The sequence below is a fragment of the Microtus ochrogaster genome, unplaced genomic scaffold, assembly GCF_000317375.1.
Source record: "Microtus ochrogaster isolate Prairie Vole_2 unplaced genomic scaffold, MicOch1.0 UNK3, whole genome shotgun sequence".
NCBI classification, from domain to species: domain Eukaryota; kingdom Metazoa; phylum Chordata; class Mammalia; order Rodentia; family Cricetidae; genus Microtus; species Microtus ochrogaster.
Genome location: NW_004949101.1, coordinates 18,377,649 through 18,402,998, shown reverse-complemented (window position 1 = coordinate 18,402,998; position 25,350 = coordinate 18,377,649). Strand labels below are relative to the sequence as shown.

The 25,350-nt window shown below is 43.3% G+C and overlaps 1 protein-coding gene across 1 annotated transcript; it reads right to left on the bottom strand.

Annotated features, from left to right (window-relative positions):
• Ckap2l (cytoskeleton associated protein 2 like) lies at positions 1 to 23,451 on the bottom strand. The gene is made up of 9 exons (XM_005365642.3): positions 23,370 to 23,451; positions 22,612 to 22,678; positions 20,009 to 20,060; positions 15,158 to 16,389; positions 12,070 to 12,286; positions 7,668 to 7,823; positions 3,796 to 3,856; positions 2,460 to 2,646; positions 1 to 1,126 (listed from the first exon to the last, which is right to left on the bottom strand). The coding sequence occupies exons 1-9, from the start codon at positions 23,404 to 23,406 to the stop codon at positions 901 to 903; spliced, it is 2,235 nt and encodes a 744-aa protein (XP_005365699.1). The 5' UTR covers positions 23,407 to 23,451; the 3' UTR covers positions 1 to 900.
• Positions 23,452 to 25,350: the final 1,899 nt, after the last annotated feature.

The following is a 25,350-nucleotide window of genomic DNA, read 5'->3' as shown; positions in this document are numbered from 1 at the left end:
TTTTTTTAGATATTACTTAGTAATAAGAGTAACAAGGCTGAAATTTAAAACATACCAAGTAGGCTTTCTATACATTATATTTACAAAACAACTCTGGTTTTCTTCTCTAAGAGCAGTGACCCAAGGAGAAGAAAAACCCCTGCCATAGTCTCTGGGATTCACAGTCTCTTTAGGCTGAGTCTCCTGAAAACAATGGATGCAGCAAGTGTCTCCACAACTTCTCTTTTCACTTGAAGCATTTCTAAATAACAAGGGCAAAATGAGGACTGTGCCCAAGAAAAACCCGGCTAGCCACGAAACTCTGGGTTGTGCTTCACTAGAGGAGACCCACTCAGCGAGGACATGAGTCACCCTCACCTATAGGGTCACTGTGACAGAGGTCAAAGGACTCCATGAATGTCACCTGGAAACCGAGTGAAGACATGGCTAACCTAACCTTCCTGATGTGTGAGGTTCGACCACCCCGCCTGGTGAGCTGGTTTCAAACTCAGATCTTCCCACCCGAGGCATCTGCCTTCCTAGTCAGTCACCCCACAGCATCAACCTTTGGGTTCAAAAATAGAATTACAGTAGATCAACAAAGTATGGTTTTTCTCTTCTACATTTGAGATAAAATATTTGATACTCCAAAACTTATGTATGCCGAAAAACTATCACAAAGTATATAACAAACACACGAGCCACAGGTTTTCCATGGGATGTGCAGTGTGAGAGTAAACCCACGCGTTGTTTCCTCAGACACAAAGTCTCTGCTCTGCATCCTGGCGTCTCCGTGCACATTTACCTCAGGCCTTCTTCACAAGAGCATCTCTTACCTCAGGCCTTCTTGACAAGAGCATCTCTTATCTCATACAAGCCATGGAAAAAAACTCATTAAATAAAAAAAAAAAAATCAAAAGATCATGATTCAAGGATTTCGAAACCTAGTGTCACAGGTAAAGCCTCATTTTCCCGGAAGACAAAGTACTCTGTTTTGTCCACTTCCAGGAGCTCATTAAGAGAAGCCACGACGACGTCATGATCCTGCAGCATTTCTGGGTAGCGGGCCACTGCTCGCTCGATCCTTGCTGAGCGCCTCACGGGAGTGATAAGCTTCATGTCTTGCATTTCTGGCATACCACATATCCTGAAATATATACCATATATTCTGAAATATACCAAATATTATATATATATATATATATATATATATACACCATATATTCTTAAAGAGACCAAAGGATGCGTTCAGAGCTATGGCAACATTCTGTTTTTACTCTTTGCCTCTTACTCACTGTAAGCGACCAAGAGACAAATCTGGAGTAGTTCTCAACCCACAGTGGCTTTCCCTGATGCTCAGGAAGCACTGGATGGTGGCCACATGTGTGCTCCTGGATGGTGTGAACATTAGATCTTATGACTGCAGGGTGAAAATGGTTTTGACTTGAAGTTAACTGCTTTACAGTTGCTTTTTATCTCATAAACTTTTGCAGGTTGTGAGGAAACTGGCCTACCACAAAACTTGATTCTAAGAGTCCCTCCAGTGTTGACTACTACAGATTACTCAAAATCTATTAAGATGTTGGACCAAACCATGTATTACTGAACAACTGGGAATCTTCCTTGTAAACGTCCCAATGCATTCAGGGAGCAAGTTTTGTATACATGACTGATCCAAAATTCACAAAACCACTGGCCGCATTAGCTTATGCAAAACTAGCAGGCAAGTCTGCTAAAAAGGGCTTATAATAGTATTTCTGGAGCCAATGGGAGGCGAGCTTTAGACTGACTGACTGACTGCTTCCAAGCATCCATGACCAATAGCAGTGGGGCGACGACGGCTAAGGGGCTAGTCTAGCTGTGCTCTCCAGGGAAGGAAGACACACCACTGAGTTGGTGCTCCTGTGTCGAGTCCTTTCAGAATCATGACGAGAGAAGAGAGATACTAAACGTTTTGGAAATGATATCGATACATTGCCACACTGCCTTAAAATAACTGTGCAGCTCTGCCTTGAACATAAGCTCGTAGGAGACAGAAGGCTCTAGAAGTCTCTGACTGTAACATCCTCAGTAGCCTCGTTCTCAAAGGGTTGGCCACGCCCTTCTCTCCCACACTAACTCACAAGTGAGTGCTAGGAGGGTGTGGACCCAGGCCAGCACCCGGGACTCTGCAGCATGACTTCACTGCAGTCATGTCTTCTCAGGGTGGGAGGAGGGGCCGGGTGACTTGCCTGTCAATGGTTCTAACCTCTATAAACAACTGAAGATGGATCCTGGATCTCCTTTTGGCACTGATCCTCATCGCTTTTTCAGGGTCACGAGCGCTCTCTGAGATAAATTGCTGACCTAACCTCACATCGTGGTCCCCTGGATCTGAGGCAGAGGTGTCTACAAACTATTGCTTCCCTGGATGGGTGCAAAGGAAACTGTGCTCAACTAGAGACAGGTCTGCAATCAAGAGCCTGCCAGAGTTTGCTTACTTCGGGACTGCGGCGATCTGTAGTTTGATGCCAGGGTTATCCCATTCTGCAGCGGTTATTGGCGGTGCTGATGTGACCTGTTCTCCCTCTGTTAGAGAAAGACACGGCTGCCCACACTCCTCCTTCTTGGCTGGCTCGTCCACAGATGTGACATTAGTTCCAGCAGCTAACGAGTCAGAGGTGACTGCTGTGTACACAAGGCCAGGAAGGGAATTAATAGTTAAGCAATTTAATAATTAAACTAAATATCAATAAAACAAGAAGGCAACATACACAGTGACTTCACAGTGACCCTCATGACTCCAACTGGCATTTATATTTGTTTTTTCTTACTGTATTTTAAAAAATAGTATTTTTTTATTCTTTGAAACTTTCATACATTTATAAAATGTATGTTAATCATATCCACCCACTGTTACTCTCCTCCAGTTTTCCCTAGTACCCCCCTTTCCTGCCAAACTCTACTGCAACGCCCATGGCATCAGGTCACCTCCCTAAGCAGTTCTCCAGACACCTTTTGGGCATTTTTGCCAACTAAAGATAGATCCTTGATCCCCTTTTAGCACTGACCACATTCTGATCGCTTGTTAACTCTCACGAGAGAGCAAATATAGTCTTGTTCCGAGCTCACCATGGGGCAGTTCTACTCTGTTCCTCAGATTACGAGTTATTTAGCTGCTATTCCACATGACTTCACGGTCCTTAGTTAAGCCCCCACCCCACGCCCTTTTTAAAGGTCTTACTTTGTAGTCCAGGCTGGCCCTGAAACAAGGCATTACAGGCATGAGCCAGCATGGCCACCTTAAAGCTATTCTTAAAGGAGAAAATATTTGTCATCTAGGATAGTAAGAGCCCATTAGATTTTCAATACACAAAGCACATTTTCCCTTTCCACTCATATAAAACGTATCTTGAACATTTATTATATGCCACTGAGTTTGGCATAGTGACAGTGACGGCCAAGTAAGGGGAGAGACTCTTGAAAGACAACATGAATTTAGATGAGTGATGGTAACTTAGGGATGATTAATCACACACTTAAACCACCGCATCTCTTCCTTTTGTCTCCATCTCTTTTGATAAACTGTCATTTGTGTTTTCTCACAGAGGACTCACTAGTCCATGCGGACGAAACTTTTGTTTAGCATTGGGTATATATTTACTTGTAATTATAGAAATAAATCAGGGGAAATATTATAGCTAAAAATGCCAGGTCATGAAGACCAAGAGGTGGGAGGTGTTTCAAAGACTCATTCCTCCCATCCCCTACATGTTCCACAATGATTTTTACTTGCAGTTCTCAAGGGAACGAATTCGAATACAAAATTAACCATACCCTCTGTGCTTCTGCTTGAGTCTTCCAGGCGGCTCAGAACCTCCCTCAGTTCTTGCGTTGGCTGGAGGCAACAAAATAAACAACGGGTATTAAAAGCATTCACGGAAAAACTGAGCTAAGGACTTCTGCTTAGCATCAAATAAACTTTCTGCAATAAAAATGTTTTCTTTTTAAATTGCAAATTCAGAGATAAACACTTAAAATGATTTAGCTTTAAAGATTTATGAGCAAAATGAAGAAACAGAAAATGTTGATTAAACAGCATACTCAATTTCATTCAGAGATGTGTTCAAAGCTGTTCATAATAAATTTCTCTAATCAAATTCTCTTTTCCCATTAATTTATATCATTTCTTTAAAGATATTTTCCTACATAAAGATTCTGGCTTAAAGGCATAAGGCTAACTGTAGGGACAGAGAAAGCACCACGCACTGCTGTTGTCAGTTTAATTCTTATTTTCACGATAAAGGCATGTGGTGTATTTCAGAAAGCTTGAACCATAGTTAAACTCAAGGAAGAGTTTTACCTAAAGTCCCATTACGTAGCCGTTTTTTTTCTTTTAGCCTTTCCTGCATCTTTCCCTGGCCTCTTCTTTCTCTCCTTTCTTTAGTTAATGTATCTTAATCATCAGGACAAATCAACCAAGCAAAAGTAAATAAAAAACTCCATTGCACAGAAAAGCATGTAAACCACACCACAGAGCATACCACAAAGGCAACTGTTGGTTTTTTTTCCTGGTAATGCTGTAATTGGAATTTTTTTCCTGACCTGGTAGTCTATATCAAATTAGTAACACACAGACACACACACAGACACACACACACACAGAGAGAGAGAGAGAGAGAGAGAGAGAGAGAGAGAGAGAGAGAGAGAGAGAGAGAGAGAGAACTGACCAAGCACGGTAACATATACCTTTAATTCTAGCATTCTGGAGGTAAGAGCAGGCAGATCTTTGAGTTCCAGCCCAGCCTGGTCTACAAGGTGAGACCACACATTTGCTGCAACAAAACTAAATGAAAAACCCCACTCCAACACAAACAACAAACAGATAAAACCCAAACCAAAGAACAAAGCCAACCAAACAGCAGGTTATGCTGTAAGCTTCTGAAGTGGGGACTACACACTTGTACAGTAAGGAATCCACATTATAAAATACTTATACCAAGCATAATTTATTATTAATTTCTAAGCTAAGTCAGGCTAAGACCAGGCTAGTCTCAAACTCATGGTAATTCTGTCTCAGCCTCCCAAGTGTTGGGATTACAGCAGTAAGCCCAGCTTCATGAAGTATCTTAAAGATGGTAGACTAAAAACAAATGTATTTCTAATCTCTCTTGAAATTCTACTGAAATGAAAATAAAGGATTAAAAAGAGACAAGGGAAGAATAAACAGCGACAAGATTTTGGAAGCTGGAATGATGGCGAGGACAGCCTGCTGGCCTGAGAGTGAATCCTGGGCCAGAAGTGTGCTTGAGGAAAAGCCTGATGCTATCCCAGAGCTTCCAAACTCAAGAACAGGAGGAAAGGCCTTTGGGACATCGACCTAAGACTCAGACCTCCAACTCTACCCTATACCCTGACCCTGCGCAGACTGGTGACTGTGCCCTACCCACTTCACCCTAACAGAAAACTGGGGTATATTCTCCACATTCCTGAGGGCCAGCATGCAAGTCCGGGGTGGGTGTCTACCTGAAAACAGGGTAAGTCAAAATCTCCAGGCTGAGGAGACCGCCCCCCCTCCCAACACTGGCAGCATAGTTTCTGCCCAAACCTCCTTAGAGAATCTGATCAGCTGAAGAGGAAAGACCTGAATATACTGAGGGTTCTCTAACCAGCCAGTGCAGCCATCCAGATCACCCTCCTGGGAAGTCCCATACATGCGACCAGGGCTGGTGTGTATGTGTGTATGTGTGTGTGTGCGCGCGTGCATATATGTACAATATATGTACATGCACATTCACTGTGTATGCATGTATACATATAGCCTTTGCCATTCCTCAAGAACCATCCACCATGTTTTTCTGAGACAGTATCTTTCACTAGGATCTGGGCGTCACCAATTAGGCCAGGCTGGTCAGTCGGAAAGCTCCAGGGACCCACCTGCCTCTGCCTCACCAGTGCTGGGAGTATACGTGTGTGCCACCAAGACTGGCTACTTTATTTGGGTGCTAGGAATCACACTCAGATCTTCATGCTTCTTCAGCAGGCACTTAAATGAGCTATCTCCCCAGGCTCCATAACTTTCAAATTTACCTGTGTGTACACACACACACACACACACACATACACACACACACACACACAGCCTGACTTCACCAGCATCTGAATAAATACTTCAATGAATAGTGGAGAATAAACAACAGTAAGAGTGGGGGAAACCACTAGAGAAGAAGAAAGAGGCAATGCAGGACACGAGAGAGACAGCCCACTCAAGAAGTACGAAGAGTGTCTGCAAGTGATGGAGGCACAACCAGGAGGACAGCCGGTGCAGACGGAACTGAGAGCTGCCTGCCCAAGCTGGAATAAACTAGAGCAGTCGCTAAGAAAAATAAATCAATAGATTATCTCAAGTCTTGACATTATTTAGAAAATTCAAGATTCTGAAAATTAGTTATATAACAAATACTCAGAAAACTAAACATAGACAAAATAACTAATTCTAGGAAAAGCAGAAGATGTGTTTGAAAGGCAAAGCAATCATAGTGCATATCCCCTAGCCCAGCACAGCCATGTATTTTTAAAAAATTGTTCATTTTTATTTTATGTGCATTGGTGTTTTGCATACATGGTCTATGTCTGATCTTAGAATTATAGACAGTTGTGAGCTGCCATATGGTTGCTGGAATTGAACCTTGGTCCTCTTGAAGAGCAGTCAGTGCTCTCAATCACTGAGCCATTTCTCCAGCCTCACCACGCATTTCTTACATATGAATACCAATATGAACACCAAAGTGCCAGAATTCCCATACGGTGTTAGCGGAAGCACAGAGTATGGCAAAGGTCCACAGGGACAAACAGGGCTGTCGGCACGTGTGTGTGAGGCCCGGGACATGGTAAGAGCTGTGTTAATGAGGGTTATGGCTGTCTCCATCTGCAAGTTTACACATTATGTCTAAAAGTGAAACAGCAACACTAGCATGCTCTCTGAAACCACAGAGGTAAAATGGAATCAGTTTGCTCTGGGAAGCAGAAGTCGGGAAGGGTGCGGGGGTGAGGAGGGCATAACCAGGTGAAACTGTGTGGACGAACAACTCTGTGAGCGGTCATGGAAGTGGGTGCCACGGGGCGGGATCAGGGAGGAAAACAACAGTTAAGTCAAAAGAGTTATGAGGTTATTTGATATATTCTTCATGAAATAAATCTGTAAACGGTGGTTTCTGTTTGCTTTTAGAATTAGTAAGCTACTTGATTACTCTGGACTAGAGATGTTCTGACTTTAATGGAATTTAAGTCTTTCTAACTATTTGATCTTGATACTATTCTAACTTTCCATTGCTACCTCCCAAACTGCTAGTCACAATTAGTGCTAAGTGAGATTTGGGCACTTGACAAGAAAACCAAAATTCTATTGGTATAAGTGTAACCCTACTTTCTAAGAAATAATTTAATGGATGCATTGATAAGAATATATCCTACTTCAGACTCCGTGATTGCCTTATGAAGCGAAGGAGGTTTTGGTTAGGATGTATTAATTGTACAAAACTGTGGGTTTCAGGTTGCACCATGCCATTGCCACACGTGCATGTAACACACTTTGATCATGTTTCCCCTGTTACCCTCTCTCACCCCTATGAATGGAAGTTTAACACTGCGTTAAAGAACCATCTTATCACCACCAACAAAGAAACCAAGCACCCAAGACAGATACTCACTGCTGCCCCATGTTTGATGGCCTCTTCATACAGCCCAGTAGCATCAAAGGGGCCTTTACTTGCCAGTAACTTCGCTTTGCAGACCCAGAACTTGGGAAATTTTTCAGCCTCAGGAATGCCGGACAAGATGGTAAATATTTCATTAGGAAATACACCCTGGAAAAGGAAATATAAGATATAATTATTACAACTATTATATATATATGTATTACAATTTTTATAATAGTTCACTGTTCACTTCATATCTCTGAAGGGTATGGTCATTAATTTTTCTGAAGTTAAAACTTCAATTTTAGTGATACATAGTAAATATATAATACATAAAATGTCCCCATCTTAATTGTACATTTCAGTAACTTTTAACATTAACCTTTATATTTTAAGAGTTACACAAGGCAGAATAGAAAGAAAAACATTTACCATAGCATAAAAGTAAAGAATATGTTCTATATTTTTATGGGATGAAAGACCCAAACAGAATCGAGACCTACAGTAATTAATACTTTTTACATATTGAAATATTCAAAATACCACATATTCCTAGTACTGTGAACAGCGAGTCAAGGCTAGACTCTTCCCTAGGACTAACCTCAGCACGCATCAAGAGCAGCAGAGGTGTGCAAAGTTCAGGGTAGAGTGTGCGTGCAGGTGTGCTGGATATTCATGCAGGTAGATTCCACACAAAGGGACTTAGAAATGGCTTCTGGCTTAGGTCCAGGGCAGGGTTACGACAGGAACTAGGACCAAGAGTGAGTCACCACACTCAGAAGTCTAGGTTCTGCTTGTAAGTCCCTCCAGCCACATGAGTGGTGAGGTCCCTCCCCCAGGACCTCTGACTGCCAGGTGCCACCCACAGAACACTCTTAATTTCCCTAGCTGCTGGATCCTGCCCCACCCTACAGACGAAAAACCCAATCTCTGGACATGAAACCCACCAATCTCCACCCTGGAATGCTCCACACTGAAAAGTTCCACCCCTTTCCCAAGAAACTCTAAGCTCTATCCTGTGCAGTTGCTGCTGTTTCTTGTTTGAGCGAAGGCAGCCACCCTCCTCGTGTTTTCCCTCCTCCTAATCTTTCTGCATCGGATTTGCTGTGTGCTGCGACTCTGTGGTGTTCCTTGGCTCCCGGCTGCTGGGACACCTTTCCCTGCAGAGCTGTGACACTCACACTGCTGCACTCAGAAGCTCCTCTGGAGATGTGGAGACAGACATGTACACTCCCAACTGAGACACACCAGCAGTTAAGGAGACCAACACAATACAGAAGCTACATACAGCTCAACAAGGAAGAATGAACACTAGTGCAGAAAATGAGGGAGCCGAGAAGCCAGCATCAGTGGAGTGGCAAGGGACTATCGCCATCACAGAACGAACACATGAGGAATTCTCCCGGACCCCAGTGAAACACAACAAAGAGACAAACAATACAAAATCCAAATTCAGAATTCCCAAGGACACACCTACTGATTACTAATTTCAGTATCAATATAAAAGAATTTCTTGAAGGTTGAGAACAAAGTTGAACACATACTCACATGAGTCACACAAGGAAAAAAAAAAACCCAAGAAACAGACAGATTCTCCAGGCAATAGTGGCACATGCCTTTAAATCCAGCACTCGGGAGGCAGAGACAGGCAGATCTCTGTGAGTTCGAGGCCAGCCTGGTCTACAGAGTGAGTTCCAGGACAGGTTCCAAAGCTACAGAGAAACCCTGTCTTCAAAACAAAAACAAAACAAGCGAGATTCACAATTGTTTACACTGAAGGTTCTTGGCGAGCTAACTAGTATGTATGCATATATGTGAACATGTATGTACATGAGAAAACCAAGGATAAAAACATAACTTAGAAAGCAGCCAGAGAGGAAGGGGGAATAAGGGATTACTTATGAGGAATGAGACTCAGCTCAACAAAACTCATTAAACTAGTAATTCCAGATGCAAGGAGGAAAATAAAGCAGGAACTTCAACATTTCTAGAAAAAATAACTTGTAGTTAGAACTTCTCCCCAAACTATGAACTCAGCATGAGGGCAAAATAAGGGTGCTTTTCTAAGCACACTGACTCAAAGTTGGCAAGTGTCATTAGCAAACATGTCAGAATTTACTTCTGCCATGTTATTTTGTTTCATCAACTTATAACTTTTTTTTTAATGAAACATAAAAATGAACACAAACACAGGAGGATCCTGTCAATGGAATTACAGTCAAGTGTCCGGAATAAGCGCATGCATGAGCCATCACTAATTGTGGAAGGGGAGACCTGCTGTTTAGAGCAGTCTTCACTCTGTATACATCTGTGATGTGTCCCTAAACTACACCAGCTCAGGAACTTAAACCTGGAGATGAAAAAGATTTCACAGATAATGATATTGGGATTCCCCTCTGTATGCTGTGAATACCATTGGTGAATAAAGAAGCTTCTTTGGCCTATGGCAGGGCAGAATATAGACAGGCAGGAAGAGAGAGTAGGCAGAGTCAGAGAGACGCTATGTAGCTGCCAAAGCAGAAAGACACACTGGAACACAGGTAGGTCACAGTTGAATAGAAATGGATTAATTTAAGATATAAGAGTTAAGAAACAAACAGAAGCAGTGAGAACACATGGGGTACCAGCCAGCTACTCGGTGAGATGACCTTGGCTGATAAGACTATTAAATATGACAGATAATAGAAAGGAAAATCAGGAGGCAAATTTAGAGCACTTATCATATTTATAAGAAACTAAGATTGCTTAACCAGCTAAGCTTTTAACTAGAAGCTAAGAAGAACAATTGACAGGACAGGTACAGACACTGACAACGAGAAAAACAGTTTCTGGAATCCGAAAGATTTTGTACCCTTTAAACAGATCAGAGAGCCGGACGGTGGTGGCGCACGCCTTTAATCCCAGCACTCGGGAGGCAGAGGCAGGCGGATCTCTGGGAGTTCGAGGCCAGCCTGGTCTACAAAAGCTAGTTCCAGGACAGGCACCAAAACTACAGAGGAACCCTGTCTCAAAAAACAAAACAAAAAAAATAAATAAATAAAAATAAACAGATCAGAGAAATAAATCCTCAGCAAATCTGGCCCCTCCCTCTTTAGCTTTTTGGTAGAGCTCAAGACGATTTGAGGCTGGCTCTGAACTTCCTATGTTCTTTCAAGGCTGGCCTTGAATCTGTGATCTTCCTGCAACAAGTGACTTTTAAAAAGGGCACAAGGTCACTATACATTCAGCCCAAGAAACACAAACCAATCATGTGAAAAGATGTGCAGACCGTTTCCAGAGTCTAGAGAGAAAGGGAAAATACCCGGCTTATTTGATCAAGACTAGGAAAACATATATAAAATGTGAAGTGCGATAACCACAACTTGCCCGGGCCCGTGAGACCCTCCCTCAAAACAACAAACAACAAACCCCAAACCAAACCAAACCAATTCCTACCCCCAAAACAAGAAAGACCGTGCCTGAGGGATGACCCTGGGGTTGACCTCTGGCCTTCACACAAATGCACACAGAAGCGTACACCCCCCCCCACACACACAAAAGAATGTATCCATGTATTTTTAAAATGAAAACAAGAAAGCAACTCGGATACAGAGCTCTGCAGTTCCATCCCAAAGGAGAAACAGCTAAGGTTGTCTGCACTGAGAAGAATTAAAACAAGGTCCCCTGCCCTTCCCCAAGTCCAGCACAACCAGAACACACTGACTTTTACTTTCTCACTCGCTGCCCAGAGGTTAAGCGGATCAATTTTTATTAATGCATTTTCATTAAGGCAATTGCTCAAGTCTCTGACCCTTTGTCTACCATCCACTTTACCCTGATCTGTAGACTCCACCACACAATTCAAATACCATTTCTAGCCACCAAAAGTACTTAGGGGCGCTGGAGAGATGGCTCAGTGGTTAAGAGCTCTAGCTATTCTTCCAGAGGACCAGGGTTTGATTCGCAGCACCCAGATGGTGGCTGGCAACTATTTGTAATTTCAGTTCCAGGGGATTTGATGCCCTCTGCATCATGGGCACTGCATGAACAGGATGCAGTTATACATATAGCATCCATATGCATAAAATAAAAATAAACAAAACTTAAACCAGTCCCCAACCAAAACTATTTAGGAAATTCCAATTTGAAAAAAAAAAAAAAAAAAAAGGCCTGCACGTTGACTTAGATTTCAATCCATCGATATATTGTTTACTCTTTGGACCTTGCCAGCTGGAGAGTTCTCCCGGGAGTCAGATGGTCTCAGTTAGTTTCCTAGCGGCTCTGAGCTGCCCCGGAAGTGCATTTCCCCAGCATTCCTGCCCCTCCTATCACTATTCTTCTGTATTAGAAAGGGCGGCTGGGTTTCTGCTGAGGGGCAGGCTATTCCTCCGCTCCGTAAGAAAACCTTTAAGCATCAGGGCTGACTCTCACTCACCTCTTCAATGAGCCTCAGACATTCTGTCAGAGTATTGTTAATCTTACTGGTCAGCTCCAGCTGGGCTTTCTTTTCTTCCTCCTCCTCTGCCTCCCTCTCCATGCTCTTCCAGAATGAGATGTTCATTTCCTCTATGACTTTTCTCTTGGCTTTGAACTTCATGGGAGGGCGTTTATAGGTTTTCCCTTTAGATTTCTGCCATTCTTCCAGCTGTTTCCTGTAATGTGATGGGAGGGGGGTTAGTTCTTTCCCTCTTTCCTTCCTCGTCTGTTTCTAAAATAGATGACAGACAGAGACTGGGCATAACTAAACCTTCCACTGCAGACAAGGTCAGGAGGACAGAAAGGAGAACGGTCTGCAATGGGCAATGGGCATGCTGGGCTGACCACGTCACAGAACTACTGGGATTGCAGAGGGCCGACTGGCTCTTCAGTTTTGGATACCTGTATTCTAATTATGTTTCATTATTTTCCTCTAAGTCTTCATTTCCTCGTGTGCTTCCTTGGATATCACCTGCCCTTAAGACACCCCAGTACTCCATTTCTGCCACCCAAAGCTTCTGGCCACCTTGACCCACCAAACCTGCATTCTTTCTTCCACAGGGTCTTGGTGCTCATAGCAACCCATTTCACTCAAGCCCCTTAGTGTTCTGACTACACACGAGACCCTGTCTTCATTAATCAATAACCCTAGGTTCTCTTCTCCATAAGTACTTGGTGTCTGACAGTGCCGAGCCCCAGTGCTGGCTGTCTGCCTCTCCGCATAGTCTTCCACGCCTACTTCTATGCAAACAGTCTATTATTTTGGAGGGCTGTGGATACCAAGTGTCTAGATGTAGATACTCTAGCCTAGTTTTGTTACGTCACAACTGTGTATCAGTGATCAGAAAACGCCCATTTCGGATTTCAGATCACTCCATGGCGCCCCAAACCATGTTAAATCCACTGTCTCATTGGTATCTTTTATTGTCTAGCAGGCATTTCAGCTCAAAGCTGCCCAAACTAGGCTCTTGACAGTTACCTCCAAATCCCTTCCTGGTTCCCCTTATTTTGATGAACAGTAGGCCCTAAACTCAGATGTCTTTGAGTAGTTGCTTTTTCTTATGCCTGACTCATCACTGTACAGATTCAGTACTGGTTCTATCCCCATGACCACCATGCTGCTCTCTGCCCCTGCATCAGTAGAATATAAAGTAGGCTGTGTCAGCGTCCCATTGCTCTTGAAATAAAATTCACCATGTTTTCTATGGCTGTCCTGCCACCCTTTCCAACTCCACATCACAGCTTCTCCCTCGCTACCCTCTGGCAGCTCTGGCAGCCTCTCAGTTTCCTGGTCCAGGCTCATTCCTGCCTCAGGGTCTTGTGTCTTCTGTCGTCCGTTCAAATGGTCCTTGCTTAAGGAGGAATGATCTGCAATTATCCTGTCTTATTTAACCAGCGTGTTCCTATTCTGTCTCCTCCACTAGGACATAAGCTCTATGAAGGCAGAAGTGGATGTCCGGTGCCTAGCACAGTGCCTGGCACACACAAGCTTTCAATGACAGTACAGTAAAACTCACCGTTTTCAAGAATGTGATTTTGTGGGTACGAATACACAAGACCACTCGACTGTACTTATAGTCAAGATATAATTCAGAGAGCCAAGCTTACCTCAAGTCTCCAGTCCCTGAGAATCACTGATCTGCTTTTGGTCTTTATAGTTTCACCCTTTACAGAATTCAATAATTATAAATAAATCAAAGTCACTGTCATTTTCCTCTGATTCTATCTAGAAGATAAGCGATCTTACAATCTGCACAGTGCTTAGTGCAGTCAGGACTGTTCCACACTAACAAAGCTGGGGCGGGCACAGTCTTTGTTTCCTCCCGTCCCTAGCATCCTCCCTATCTCCACGGTCTCCTTCTAATCACAGTGAAGAAAATCTCCCACACTCCTTCAGTGCCACGATTAACTTCTCTAAACTTCCCGGATATACTCCAAACTATAAGCTCTCTAAGGGTGGAGGCAGTGGCGATCTTCCTTCTCCATCTGAGCCTGGCACAATGCCAGCGATGGGGGAACACACATCACAAGAGGAGGGACCTGTTTCCACAGACTCTATTCCTTTTGTAACCACTTTCAATGTGCCACACACTGTCAATATGGCAAATAAGTGACACCAACCTGTCACTCATCACTCTCAGGTCTCACCTGAGACAGCACTGATGGACGCACTTCCCCCAACTCCTATTCAATCAGCTGCCCTGGCCCTGCCCTCTCAACCACACCACCAAACATGAAGTTATGTCTTTGTAAGAGGGCAGAAGGCTCTGTTCTGAGACCAAATCCTCCTCCGACTCCCCCACTCCCCCATCTAATTTTACACGTCTCTTTCACCCTTGTCAGGTGTCTAGGTTCTAGTCCACCCACGTATACACAAGTGCACTCGGAGGAGGCTCATTTGCACTCTGGGAGTGTGACTGGTCTCGGGCAGAAAGAGGACAAAATCCTTTGGCTCACCTCGAGTACCATGTACGACACTGAGTCCCAGCAACCCCGGGAACCCGATTTCTAACACTTGCTTATGCCTCTGACCAGGGCTCCCCTCCTGGTTCCATTTACCTTCCCCAGCCTGGCCCACTCATGCTCATAGAGGCTTCACACTCCTTCTCTGCTAACAGCCAAACTTCATCACTGATTGCTTCCTTCCCAGCTTCGCGGCTACTCTGGCTACTTTCAGCCTGTCCTGATCTGTTGCAGGAACCTTCTGGCACCTCCTATGTCTTCTCATCTAATCTGTTCCACTTCCATCTTAACAAAACAACTTTATAGACAACATAGAGAATGATTTATAGAACATTTGTGGGCCACCTAGTTTTGTTAAGTGTTGATATTTATTATAGCTTCCTATCTTTCAGGCTCTAGCTAGACACCACTTAGGAGCTACTGCTCAACCAAGTGTATATGCACGTATAAAAATGTGTCTGTTGGTGGTACTGAGGGTTGAATTTAGGCAAGTGCTTTATCACTAAGCCACAGTCCTAACCCCAATAATTATCAGTTTGCCTAATAATCTTAAATTGCAGTATCTCGGAATTAAAGCAAAGTACCTCCGGTCCTCCCCTTGCGTCTCTTTGACATGCGGATGAATGTGGCTGGCGCTCGGGGCTCCTCTCCTACTTGCGGCTAACATACCAGCTTGAGTTTTGGGAGCAGTCTTGCTCAGAAACTGGCTCTGGGGAAGAACTTTTTTGAGCTTGAAGTCCAGAGTCTGTGCTTTTTGTTGCAAGATGCTATTGCATTTGTGGTTATGGGTTTTATTTGCTCCTATGCTAGGGGTGCTTAGAGTGACTGACTTAAAGTTGCCAGCTGTCAAATTAGGCCTCTGGCTTATGGCTCTTGACTTCTGCAGAATGCATGATGTCCGGGGTCCAAGACAAGGCTGCACAGTTTTTTGATCCTGCTTGATGGGAGGCTGTCTGTTGTTCTGTCCTCCCTGAAGCAAGCTGGTGTGGGAACCAGGTTTAGTATGCTTTACTTTCCGTTCAGTAGCAGGGTGTGGCTGTACCGTAGTTTCATTTGGTCTTCCACATTTAATCCTAACCTTTGCGTCCTGTGTGTCCTTGACCACGGGTTTCTTTGATGTCTGAGTCTTATTATGGGCTGGAATGAAGGGAGGGGGAACTGTCCGTGGGGCTTTTTCTCTAGGTCGTGCGGAATCTGCATCTGTGGAGAGGTGCTGCGACTTCACTGGGTGAGCTCTGACTTGTGTGTTTCTAACAACCTCTTTGTTAGCTCTGTCTTTCAGAATGGTATGGTTAACCGAACTTTTACTCAAGATCTGTTTAGGAGCCAGGCTTTTCCGGGATTGATTATAGGAGCCAGTGTTTGGCTTACTTCTGGGGCATAAGTCGGGACCTGGCTTCCCAGGTTCTAGCAAGTTCTCTTTGTTCATCTCATCTCGAAAGCCCTTCAAAGACTGGTTTTTGATGTTGGTCCTAGCTGCAGGATTGGTGCAATCACCAGTTCCTTGATGTGCTGGCTGCTGCTTTTTGGGTTCCAAATCCTGGTTCCCTGGGGACCGCCTGGGTTTGCTTGGCAGTCCTGTAGTGGTTGACGTAGCCCTGTGCTGCGGCTGACTCTTGCTGGACTGTTTGTAGTCTGAGTTAGAAGAAAAACATCTTGAAGTGAGCCCTCTGTCTGCAAGTTTTCGTGGCTCCAACTCTGGCTTCTGGGACCCTGTGATACTGGCTGGTTTAGTCTGGAGTTTAATGTTGATGGGTCTTGTAGTTCTGACAGGTAAAACAGCATGGCTGGAAACATCTTTTTTGGGTCCAGGAGTCTGAAAACATAAAGAAAAAAATACATTTAAAAACTCATAACAAAGCTTACCTATTATTATTATTATTATTATTATTATTATTATTATTGAGATAGGGTTTCTCTGTGTAACAGTTCTGGCTATCCTGGAACTCACTCTGTAGCCCAGGCTGACCTAGAACTCACAGAGATCCGCTTGCCTCTGCCTCCCGAGTGCTGGGATTAAAGGCATGCACAACCAGGCCCGGCTAACAGGTCGCTTTTTAAAATGATGAAAATAACTTCAAGTACACAGTAGAAAACAATTTCAGAATGTTATTTAAGAAAGATGAATATGAAGGAATATGAAGGATCACTTTTATATATCGGTGATTTTGTAATTTGAGTTTCTATTAGAAGTAAGCCAGAGTCTTTTAAACTTGACAGAACTAGATAGGTTCAGTAAATTAAAAAAAAACAAAAAAACAAAACAACAACAACAACAACAAAAAACCCAGCAACAACAACAAAACCACAAGAAAATGCACAGGATCAACTAACCTGGGCTCATAAGGACTCAGAGACTAGTCTGACAACCAGGGAGTCTGCATGGACTGACCTAGGCCCTCTGCATATATGTATGTGGTAGTTGTGTAGCTTGATACTCTTGTGGGACTCCAAACAGTGGGAACAGGGGCTGTCTCTGACTCTTCTACTAGCTTTTGGGACCCTGCTCCTCATACTGGGTTGCCCCACCCAGCCTTAATACAATGCAGGTGCTTAGTCTCACTGCAACTTGATAAGCCATGTATTGTTGATATCCATGGGAGACCTGCCTTTTCCTGAACAGAAATGGAGGAGTGGATTGGGGGGTGGGGTGGGCACAGAGGGGGTGGAGTGGGGAGGAAAAACTGGGAGAAGAGGAGAGAGGCAAAACAGAGGTCGGGTTGTAAAATAAATAAACAAAAATGAAAAAAAAGCCCCAATGTCCAAACGTGTTTATATGGATTTCTTATACATTTAATAAAATTGAGATTTAATTAACATGCCACAAAATTTAGTATTTTAAAGCCTCCAATTCAGCGGTTTTAGAATGTTTACAAGGTTGCACACTGATTCCAACAGAATGCTAGAACATTTTCATCACCCAGAAAGGTTTGCTATTGGTCATTCTCCAGCTCCATCTCCACAGTTCTCAGCACAGAAAGCTACTTTCCCATCCTATGCAGATGGAGCCCTTAAATAGTCAGATTATTGAATGTTTTGTGCAGGTGTGTTGTGTGGATGTGTCTGGCTTTCTTCGTTTCCCTCCTCACACAACATTTTCAAGATTTTACCCATGTTGTAGCATGAATCAGCATTTTACTACTTTTGTTCTAAAAGAGTCTCATGTAGCCTAGCTACCTTTGAGCTTGATATGCAGTAAGGGGGACCTTACAGTAGTAATCCTCCCACCTCCTCCAGAGTGCTAGGGTTACACAGTATGCCATCACACCTAGCTTATGAGCTTCATGCATGTGGAGGATGCAACCCACCACCCGAGCAATATCTCCAGTCCAGTAAAAAGATATAAAAAAGCTTCTTTTTAGGGAAGTTTTATGCTCTTAGAAAAAATGAGCATGAAGTATAGGTGGTTCCCCTAAACCTCGTTTCCAAATAAGCCCTCCATTACCTGTTTAGGGTTGAATAATATTACCTTGTATGGCTATACATAGTCATTTGCTAGTTAATGAACGTTTGGCTTGCTTCCCCGTTTATGAGCTTATAAATAATGTTACTATGAATATTTGTGTACAGTTTTTATGTGAGCATACATTTTCAATTTTAGGGGTATAAACCTAAAGAATTTCAGAATCGTTAGGTAAATCTACGCTTACTTTTTAAGAAACTGTAAAAGTTTTCTCCAAAGTAGCTACATCAGGTTACGTTCGTATCTATGATGTATGAAGGTTCCAGTGTTTCCACTTCCTCCCCAGTACTGTTTGTCCTTTTGAATGTAGATATTCTAATAAGTATGATGCAGCATCTCGTTGTTTTTGTTTTGTTATTGTTGGTTTTTGGGGTGTGTGCGCATGCATGTTTTACCGGGGATTGAACCTAGAGTCAGAAACATGCCAGGCAAGCATTTTTCTACTGATCTATAATCTCAAACTTATTTTTACTTTTAATTTTGAGACAAGGTCTTACTAAATTGCTCAGTCTGGTCTTGAATTTTCAATCTTCCTGCTTTCAACCTCCTGGTATCTGGGATTATCAGTCGGTCCTAGCAGGCCTGCCCCTCACTGTCATCTTGGTTTGCATTTACCTGACGATTAACAATACTGAACATTTCATTTAATCTTTAACATCTTTGAGAAATGTCTACTCAGACCCTGCTCATTTCAAAACTGAGTCATTTGTCTTTTAACTGTTTGAACTGCAAGAGTCATATATCCTGGATACTAGATCCCCATAAGATACGTGATTAGCAAATATTTCTTTTGGACATTTTTCAGATCTTGACTTTAGATTGGCCTGACATGACTAAAGTTTTACAAGTAGTAGAACTGGTCATTCAGTTCTCAAGCCCTCCAGGAAGAGAGCAAAGCCATACTTAGAGCAGGTCATTAGACCTGAGAGAGATTTTAGAGATAAATTCAACTCCGTCATCTGGCAGAGAAAGTGAACTGGCTAAGGCTAGGCACAGGCAGGCAGCTGGAAGCTGGGTTAGGCTTAGAACTTCCGTTTCTGACTCTTGATTCCTTTAAACCATCTGAGAACTGACAGATTATGTTGAAAAACAAAACAATCAATGTACAAGAAGGAATAATTGCTTTAAATTTACTTTCACTCAGTCTGGGCATCTGAAATGGAAGGGAGAAAATTCAGAAGATGTAAGGAAGGCGTGAATCAAGAGAGTAGAAAAGGCCCTGTGCTAGACTCCTGGAGGTGTAAAGATGGGCTATACTTGATTCTGAGACCTTAGTAGAAAAGACATAAACACATAAAAATATGATATATTGAAACAGGGGTCATAATAGGGCCGGAAAAGACATTAATACACACCTTATCAGTGGTTTTATATACTTCCAGAATAATTTCTAAAAACTCAGTATATTCTTAAAGTAGCCCATGTAGTCAATATAATTTATTACCAGAATGAAACAGGATTTGACTCTTACTGGTTGTATAATTAGGGCAAGGATGTAATCTCTTTGAATCCCATCTCCCACATATAAATGGGCACAACAGTAACATTAACAGTCATATCTGTTTTTTCTAGGACAGTGTGGTGTTTAGAAAGAAAATGGCCCCCAAAGAGATTGGCACTATTAGGAGGTGTGGCTTTGTTGGAGTACGTATGGTCTTGTTAGAGATAGTGTGTCACTGTGGAGGTTGGCTTTAAGGGCTCATATATGCTCAAGCCATGCCCAGTGTCTCAGACCACTTCCTGTTACCTGCTCTTCCATGCCACCATGTCACACCGTGATGATAACAGACTGAACCTCTGGAAATGTGAGCCACCCCAACAGGAGTTGCAGTGATCACATTGTCCTATGTCCTTGAGTTTTACAAGGTATTTTGATTTAGGCTTCTTAGTTCAATACTTTATTTTATCCTAAAGAGTTCTGGGTTCTAGGTTAAATTACACAAACGACCTTCTCATAGGGCTGTTTACTTACATATTTAGAAGATGGTGGTTTGGGGCAGATATTCTTGGCTTTTAGATAAGGCCTATAAAAGACGAAAATAAAATTAATGCTTGGCACAGAAGAATCAGGAAAGTTAGGAAAGAATAGTGATTTAAACATTATGATTAGAATTGTAAACCAATAGAATTTCTGTATAGGGTAAAACAAATCAAAATCATTATTTAATAAGTGTAGAAAGAGCAGCGGGCTGCGTTCCCATCCGGATCCCAGCTAGCTTACCCCCGAAATAACACAGAAACCATATTCATTTAAACATTGCTTAGCCCATTAGTTTTAGCCTCTTACTGGCTAACTCTCACGTCTTGATTAACCCATTTCTATTAATGTGTGTAGCACCACGAGGTAGTGGCTTACCGGGAAGATTCTAACCTGCATCCATCTTGGAGAGGAGAGCCATGGCATCTGACTCACTTCCCCTCCTCCCAGCATTCTGTTCTATCTACTCCACCCACCTATGTTCTGACCTATTAGGCCAAGCAGTTTCTTTATTAACCAATGAAAGCAACACATAGAAAGAAGATCCGCCTACAAATAAGAAGTAACCTTACTCTCCCTTCCTTAGCCCTGTATTCCACTCACCAAAGACCACAGACACTCTTAACAATTCCTTTTGTGATTTTTTTCCTTCAGGATATCCTATGTACAAATGTAGCATTCTAATAATATTAATGAAATATATGTGGTCTCTTCATTGTTATAGTCTTATTTGAGCAACAGTTCTTGAATATCGAGGGCCAGACATGAGAGAAAAGATGATTAACTGCCTTGTTAAGAAACTTCCTGGGCTGGAGAGATGGCTCAGTGTTAAGAGCACTGCCTGCTTTCCCAAGGTCCTGAGTTCAATTCCCAGCAACCACATGGTGGCTCACAACCATCTGCAATGAGATCTGGTGCCCTCTTCTGGACTGAAGGCATACCTTCAGACAGAATACTGAGAATACTGTATACATAATAAATAAATAAAATCTTTAAAAAATTAAAAAAAAAAGAAACTTCCTTGTTCTATATATTTTTAGTGTTTCAGAAGGGAAGAGGGGTTTGTATATAAACAAGTCTCCAGATCATGGGTTTCACATTTAGGATTTTAACGAATCTTGATTAAAAAAAATATGAAAAACAAAACTGCATTCATACCGAACATGTAGACTTGCCCTCCGTATATTCACAAAATCAAACTATTTCCTTGGCATTTCCATTGTACTGGGAACCATAAGTAATTTGAGGATGATTTCAAGTCTAAAAAAGGATTTGCATGGGTCACATGTAAACACTACAGCATTTCATGGAAGGGACCAGAACATCTGTGGATTCTGGAACCTGTGAGGATGTGACATGAAGCTAAAGTCTAGCTAGTGACACAAAGACAGAGCAGAACTGAGAAGGACCCAAACTCCACAGAGCAAACCTCAAGATAACAGAGACTGACGAGGGTAAGTCAAGGAAGGCAGGGGCATCTCTGCCTTAGTGAGTTCCGCATCTTCCTGCACCAACAGTGATTGACAGGCCTGGGGAATGTATGTTAGTGCTACAGTGTACAGCATGTGGCCAGTCTGGGTTCCATTCACAGGAGAGGGGAGGAGGAAGAGGAGCAAGGGGGAGGAGAGACGGAGGGAGGGAAGAGAGACATTATAGGTGCCAAATGAATATTTTCTGAGAAAATGATTTGAGTTCATTTAATCAAAAAAGTAGAGGTGAGGAAAAACCCAAGGTAAAATCACCGGAGCTAAGAAGGTGGCTCAGGGGTACTTGCGGTGCTCATGGGGACCTTAGTTCAGATCTCCTGCGCTCATGGGAACCTTAGTTCATATATCCTTCAGCCACATAAAAATTGGGCATGATGAGTGTGCCTATGATCCTAGGCACTAGGCGTGGAAATGAGTGCTGGCCTGCTTAACCTAAACAGTGCGCTTCAGACAGTGGGAGATCCTGTCTTAAGGGAATAGGGAAGTGCGATAGGGCAGACACCCAACATTCCCCTCTGGCACACACACGCGTGCACGACACAGACACACAGACACACACGTCAGCCAAATGGAGGAAAATACGCTAAGCAAGAGAGAGAAATAACAGGACAAAGATGGCAAGGTGCCGGCAAGAGAAAAGGATAAAGGGGTTATGTTCTGTCCACCTCAAGTATATGCCGGGAGAGCATCAAAGGACATCACCAAGCCGGAGGATGTTGGTGCACCGCTCCTGTGGACCGACTATAACCAGTGCCCCTGCTTTAGTAAGCAAACACTGCAACCAGTTTGCACCTCGATCAAAAACTGCTTTGCTGGGAACCAGTTTTCCCAGAAAAAAAAGAAGGAACCAGAAAAACTTCCAATGAGGTAGGTAATACTGTAGATCCTTTCTTCCTTGGGCATTAGGAAAAACAAATAATGCTTAAACCTCTGCCGACAAGACACTGCCCAGATTCTTTTATTTCTTTTTCAAATCATGCCTGGACTGAAATATGTTATTACAAGATCACCATGCAGGTCAAACAGACCGGAAACAAAAAGGGCTGGGACTGTTTATTGCTATTAGCAACCGGAGCAACAAAACAAAAACGATTAGGGCGGTAAACTCACTTGGTGTTAGGATCCTTCAGCTTTCCCTTGGCTGCCAGGTACTCTTGGAGTTTTCTCCATCTTTCTTCTGCAAAACGTGGACATAAACGAACAACAGAAACTTAACGTGAGATTTTAACCAGTCCCTTTATATTCCTAAAATACGGTACTTTCCTGGAGCTATTGGGGCTCTGAGAAAGTCACCGGTCCTGTTATGCTTGCTGTCAAATTAATACCAACACCAACGGCAGCAGCTTGATGCAAAGCTCTTTACTAAACTGTTTACAGTAACACAATAATCCAAAGAGGTATTTTGCTGTTTGAGAGGGTAAATGACATGCTTAAATTTACCCACTAATAGGCAGTAAAGCCAGGATTTGAAAGCAAGATTTTTAAACCCTTGAGTAAGTGGCGCCTAGGCCGGTGTACAAAACAGCAAATGAGCTCAGGAGAGCGGACAGCGCACGCACCTTGAAGGTGCCATGGGGGTGGGGTCACAGAGATCAGTGTTCACAACATCCCTAAGCCTCAGCCCACATTTTAGCAGTCGGTCTGGAGAGGTGCAGGGAGTCGGACTGAGGCAGAATCGGCCTCCTGACTCCTGTCAAAGTTCCGGCCATCACCAGCAATGCCTGGGTGTCCACACGCGGCGGCGGGGCGCGTCACTCCTTGCTGGGTGACCCGGGTCCAGCGACCTGAACCTATCTGAGCCTGGGGCAGGCTGAAGCAGGCAGGAGGAGGCCTGGAAGCTTCTGCGGGAGGCTGGCGACCACACTTACCCGCGGCTGCGCTGGCAGCAGGGCCCGGTCCCACCATGACTCTCCCGCGACAGTTTCTTTCTTCAAAGGGCGCGCCCTGTTCTGGACCGAGAACCCCGGCGCGCGTCCGGACGCTCTCATTGGCTCCGCGACTTTGAAATTCGCCAACCAGAGAGGGCGGGATAACAGGAAATGGGCGCCTGGCGGTTGGCCCCGGGGCCTCCTCGAGGCGCTGCGATTGGAGGATCGTGCGGGGCGGGGCCGGCCGGTGGGGTCACTTCCGCGGTCGTGGCTCTGCCCGGGGCGCCGGTGGATGAGGCTCGAGTTGACAGGCAGGCGCACAAAGGCTTAGTGCTTTTTGCAGCCAGATAAGGACAGTTGTGGCAGTTAGACAAACAGGGAAAAACAATGCTCTGTATCAGTTAGTCTGGCTTTAGCTGCAAATAATAGCATGCCAAGTGAAAGTGGTCCGTAGTAGTTATTGTTTTCATCCTGTGGCCAAATACCTGAATGAAACAAGTTAACAGACTTACACTGGCATATGGTTTCAGAGGGTTCAAGCCAGGATTTCTTGGTCTCTTCACTTGGGCAAAGTATCCTGGCAGAGGGCATGTGTGACGGAGGCTTTCTTTACCTACTTCGGATAGGAAACAGGAGTACAGGAAGTGAGCTACCCCTCTAAGGATCTAGCTCATTCTAGTAGGTCCCTTTCACTAGTTCCCAACAATGCATCACATTACAAAATCATTAAAGGATCGCTCCACTGATTAGGCCATGATCAAATTGCTTCTGGAAGTGTTCTCAGAAACACTCAGAGATCAAGGAAAAGAGAGGAAGAAGATGGTGAGGTGTGGAGAAGAATGTCATAGAGGGTTGGAAGAGCTTAAACAAAAAGAACAAAGAAGATTTCACAATAGTGAGAAAATTTAAATCACAAATTTAGATAAATCTAAGAATGGAAGTAAAACACAAAAACATAATAGGTCATTTAAACAAAATAACATCAACTAGGTAAAGTTTAAATGCTACCAAAAGTCCACTAGACAGCGCGTTGATGAGCCTGGTCTACAGTGAGTTCCAGCACAGCCAGGAAACCCTGTCTTGAAAAAAAAAAAAAAGCAGCCACCAGAAAGAAAAAAGAACCATGGAGAAAAGAGAGTGGAAGGAAGAAAGAAAGACCCACCATTACCATAAGGGTAATTAATTAGATGAGTGCTTGAAGGGCAATAAAAAAACCAAGATCACAAAAGGGTGTTGTTGCTTGTGTTGTTTTTAATACGATAAGGACAAGACACTCATGGTTAAGAGCGTGTATTGCTTTTTCAGGCCACCACAGCTGGTTCCCAGCACTCATTTTAGGCAACTAAAAGCTGCCTGTAACTGCAGCCCCATGGGGTCTCACAGTCTGACATCCCCTTGTGTGAATAAACATTTCCTGGGGAGACACAATATGCATGTCTACTCACTTTGACAGGGATTCCAAGACAGGCCAAAAGGAGGCTACCACCAGAGTCCACCTTGGTGGGCTGATGAGTCTTACTGGGGCAAGAATATGGGTAAGAGTTACTGCACATGCCAGCTGTTCTAATCTTTGTGAATTTTCAAAGCTTTTTCTCTTCTTTTTTGAGATAGAGTCTATTATTTCTTATTCCGAGTTTCTTCTTCTTTAGGCCACAGGAAAGCAGCTTCCAGTCTGCTGAAAAACTGCTACTTGTTTTTGATGGTACTTTGTCTGAGTGTGGACATCAGCATGCACATACACTGAATATGTATTGTATTCACTAACTGAACCTGGGAATATAATTTTCAATGCTATCTGAATACTGGCAGCTAACAAAAAAAGAAAGAAAAACTATGAAATCTGTTTTTTTTAATGTATTTTTTGAGATAGCAATGAGACATAACAAAAGGTAGGAACAAAATTCATCATAGCAAAGTTGGACAAACCAAGCCAACAGAAAGATAAAAGAGACCGAGCAGAAGACACAAGAATCAGAGACCT

Bases quoted from the DNA above. Each gene is read 5' to 3' on its own strand.
- Ckap2l (XM_005365642.3), bottom strand. From the start codon at position 23,406: ATGGTGGGACCGGGCCCTGCTGCCAGCGCAGCCGCGG. The intron at 12,287-15,157 runs GTACTTTGCTTT...ATCACATTACAG, and splicing joins ACGCAAGGGGAGGACCGGAG to GAAACAGCTGGAAGAATGGC. The intron at 2,647-3,795 runs GTATGGTTAATT...TTGTGTACACAG, and splicing joins CTCAAGCAGAAGCACAGAGG to CAGTCACCTCTGACTCGTTA.